Genomic DNA, 3,510 nt, shown 5'->3' with positions numbered 1-3,510 from the left:
TTAAGTATGGAATGCATTCGAGAAATGGGGTTCCTAGGGGGTGCCTTTGCCCCCCACGCTTCCCCTCGCCCCTTGAAGACCTTGAAACGGGATAGATCTCCATCGCTCTAGATCATGTCCCTAGATTATCAGAGAAGTGTGGTTGGCTTGTGCATGGGGATAGGAATATCCATTGTGCTTTGCCGGTGCATGGGGACGTCCACTAAGAGATGGTCCCCATGGAGACCGATAGAGCAGGGGTCCCCGATGGATCATTTCCTCCAACCATGAAATGTGGGAGCATTAGGAATGAAAGGCCCCATGTAAAATGAGAAATCGGGAACCGCTCCATGAATTTCGGGTAGTAGCCAGTGCCAACTTGTGGTGGTGGTACAGAATGAGAAGTGGGTGATGCCCCCATGGTGGGAAATTAAGAGGAAGACAGAGTATGAATTTGGGTTGCCTAGGGGAGACCTGTTATATTCAGGACATGTTTCCATGCAGGGATGAAAGTGCAATTTCCCCTGTTGTGGGATTTCCGTTTTACTAGAACAAGGGGACATACACAAGAGGCATTGGACTCGAGTAGAGAAGAAGCCTCCGGGGATGGGATCCACCTAGTGAGAAGGGATTGAGTCCATGCCTTACCCAAGGCTGCAGGCTCTCCATTGAAGGAAAGTGGCACGCGGGACAACGGAGGCCGAAAGGCTCCAAGGAAAATCCATTGGCTCCGTATGGCCACGGGTGGGTCACCTTGGCCATTTAAGTCTGCGAAGTGGGGACAGGTGAGATGCTTAACAGGCTCTCGTTCGAAATGCGGAGTGGGGCGGTGCGCTTGGTTCCATGGGGGAGGGCGAGTCTAGTGGAGTGGCGAAAAGAAACTTGGAGAAGGTTCGGGGACAAGAAAAAGGACGAAGGTTCTAGAAGAAGGCTCTAGACGAAGAAGGTTCTAGAAGGTTATTAACAAATAAGTTATAAAGTTAAATATAAACCCGTCTTCGTCTTCTCGCCATAGCCATTTTTCTTCTTCAATCGCCATAGCCATTTTTCTGCTTCAATCGCCATAGCAATCTTCATCTTCATCTTCTTCAATCGCCATAGCCATCTATCTCTTCACCCTCCATTGCCATGCTTCCTTCCTCTTCCCCTTTCTTCCTCTCCCATCCCTCCTTCCTCTCTCCTCGCCATCGCCCTCGCTCCGTCATCTCCATCCCCGTCTCCGACTCCCCTCCGCCCCGCCCTTCCCCTCCCCCCTCCCTTGCAGCTTCCAAAATCCAATCTCTCTTCCGTGGCTTCTCCGTCCGCCTCCATCAGCCCCTCCTTCACCTGCGTTCCATCGCGACCATCCTCCGCCAGTTAGACCACCTCCAGTCCGAGATGCAGCGGCCGGATTTCCGCAGCACCGTCCGGGAAAGCGCAAAGGAGCGGCTCAGGTTTTCTGAGAGCATTATGGCCCTCCTCCTCAAGCTGGACGCCGTAGATGTATGTGCCTCGCCCAGAGAATTTCCTTTCTCTTATGACGTTCTTCTAGAAAATTGCTTCCCTATGAATGCAGGGCCTGACGTTTGGTGCGCTTGACAACTGCAGGGTGCGATTCCTGAAGTTCGAAATCGTAGAAAGGAAGCCACTAGAAAGGCGATTCAACTTCAAGACGCTATCGACGCTATGTTGCAGGAGACGGAACCACAGCCAGGCCAAGAAAGTGACAAAGCTTCTGCTGATGTGAAAAGAAACGAAGACGCTATTGATCCTGTGTTGCAGGAGACGGAACCACAGCCAGGCGAGGAAAGTAACGAAGCTTCTGCTGATGTGAAAAGGAACGAAGACGCTATTGACGCTGTGTTGCAGGAGACGGAACCACAGCCAGGCGAGGAAAGTAACGAAGCTTCTGCTGGTGTGAAAAGGACGGAAGAATCATCTTTCAGGGCTGCCATCGACCATATTTTCATGAGTTCGGACGCGGCAAGCATGTTCTTCTCTGAAATTGGTGAGACGCGCGCCGCAGATGTCGGAGATCCAGAGGTGGTTGAACTTGACGCTAACGAGGGACATACAAATCCGTGTGTTTCACCTGACCTTGACGCTAATGAGGGACATACAAAGCTGGGTGTTCTACCTGCTTTGAAGAGCGACTTAGAACTGTCCGCTGTGGGAATTGGGAGTGCAGATGACGTAACAATTGGCACTGCAAGTGTCCGACAGAAAGCGACTGAGGAAGACAACTGTAACAAGCACAGAAGGATGGCAAGGGAAGTTGCATGTGCAGAGGGATTGGTGATCTCTTCAGTGCAAGCGGGTGCTGATTTGAACGCTAGTTCTCATGCTGATACTGAGGAAGGAGCTTTTACCAGGCGCCTGGAGGGTGAAGACGAACCTGACTTATCTCAAGCGAGAAGTAGTGACATTCCCGTGTCGTGTGGAGCTTCAGCCGCAGAGGTTGGGCATGGCCCTGTTTCAGAAAATTCGATACCTCTGGTGCAAGAGGAAGGCCATCAATTGTCTGATAGAGAACTTCTGGGGCAGCTTTCTGAGGATTGTAAGTACCTGAGAATGCTTGTCACGAAACTGTATGTCCATAATCGACTACAGAACAAGGCAATCGTTGCTCTGAACAAGAGATTAGGAAGGTTTGAACAGCATGCAGCCTGCGGAAAGCAAACTAAAAGCAAACTTCTCCCGAGGAAGAAGGATAGGAGGAGAAGAAGCTGTACTAGCTTTGACGAAGAGTTGAAGCCCCCCAAAGCATACCTCGATCGAAAGAAGAGTAACGAAAGAGTAGAAATTGAGTATCCAGACTTGTTCTGAATTGCGCTTGTATGGTTCAGTGTATTCTGAGAAAATGAATATACAAAAGTGATGAATATTTGTAAAACACTGCTTTCTCTTTAATTTACGTATCAAACTCTCTCTTTTCAAGCTGTTTCTGATCCGAAATTTGTAGTTTTTAAACATGCAATCTTGCTCGAGTTGGACAATTTCAAAAGTTGATTTTGTGCAAACCCCTTGGAAGAAGCAGATCTTCTCATGCTCTATGTTTGCTACATACTTTGAGCATATCAATGTGCCAACTATGTTCTGTGTTCGAATGTGAAAGCTTTTCTGAGTTTTCTCCATGCGAAAACTACATTGCCCTGCTTTCAATTTTTAGAGGGGGAATTTCGACTTCTCACTTGGTGGGCAAATGCGTTTATATTTGAGGCTTTATGCAAAGTATGATTAAGAGAAAAGGAACCACCTTCGTCCCCCTTACCTCCTTCCTTCTCCTTCCCTCGTGCCTCAAGCCCTGAGGTCGGCCAGAATTCAATCTGGACTGTCCGATCAAAGCTAATTCCCATGCAGAATACTACCTCGAATACCCTACTGTAAAAATTGGCCGGAAAATTTGACGTAGGTCACAACACTCACCTTGACCAATCGGAGGCCTACCTTGGCGCCTTGACACTCGGGAAATGCCCGTGGTCGGCATTTGCTGGCTGGGAAGTGCCTCCCCTGGGCATTTCCCTCAGAGCTTCTGTTGCCACAGATATTTCA

The 3,510-nt window shown here is 49.1% G+C and overlaps 1 protein-coding gene across 1 annotated transcript; it reads left to right on the top strand.

The window, feature by feature from the left end:
• Nucleotides 1-997: 997 nt before the first annotated feature.
• LOC147897374 (uncharacterized) lies at nucleotides 998-2,854 on the top strand. The gene is made up of 2 exons (XM_087380609.1): nucleotides 998-1,461; nucleotides 1,567-2,854. Exons 1-2 carry the CDS (start codon nucleotides 1,108-1,110, stop codon nucleotides 2,782-2,784), a joined length of 1,572 nt encoding a protein of 523 aa, XP_087236735.1. The 5' UTR covers nucleotides 998-1,107; the 3' UTR covers nucleotides 2,785-2,854.
• Nucleotides 2,855-3,510: the final 656 nt, after the last annotated feature.

The sequence above is a fragment of the Dipteris shenzhenensis genome, chromosome 10 (genome assembly GCF_047967505.1).
Source record: "Dipteris shenzhenensis isolate YYH24624 ecotype China chromosome 10, Dip_SZ_1.0, whole genome shotgun sequence".
In the NCBI taxonomy this organism is placed as follows: Eukaryota; Viridiplantae; Streptophyta; class Polypodiopsida; order Gleicheniales; family Dipteridaceae; genus Dipteris; species Dipteris shenzhenensis.
Note: the sequence above shows the minus strand (reverse complement) of the source record. Positions and strands in the feature narration are given on the sequence as shown.

Excerpts from the sequence above, each read along its gene's own strand:
- LOC147897374 (XM_087380609.1), top strand. The coding sequence starts at position 1,108 with ATGCTTCCTTCCTCTTCCCCTTTCTTCCTCTCCCATCCCTCCTTCCTC. Across the intron at positions 1,462-1,566 it reads TCAAGCTGGACGCCGTAGAT|GGTGCGATTCCTGAAGTTCG; the intron begins GTATGTGCCTCG and ends TGACAACTGCAG.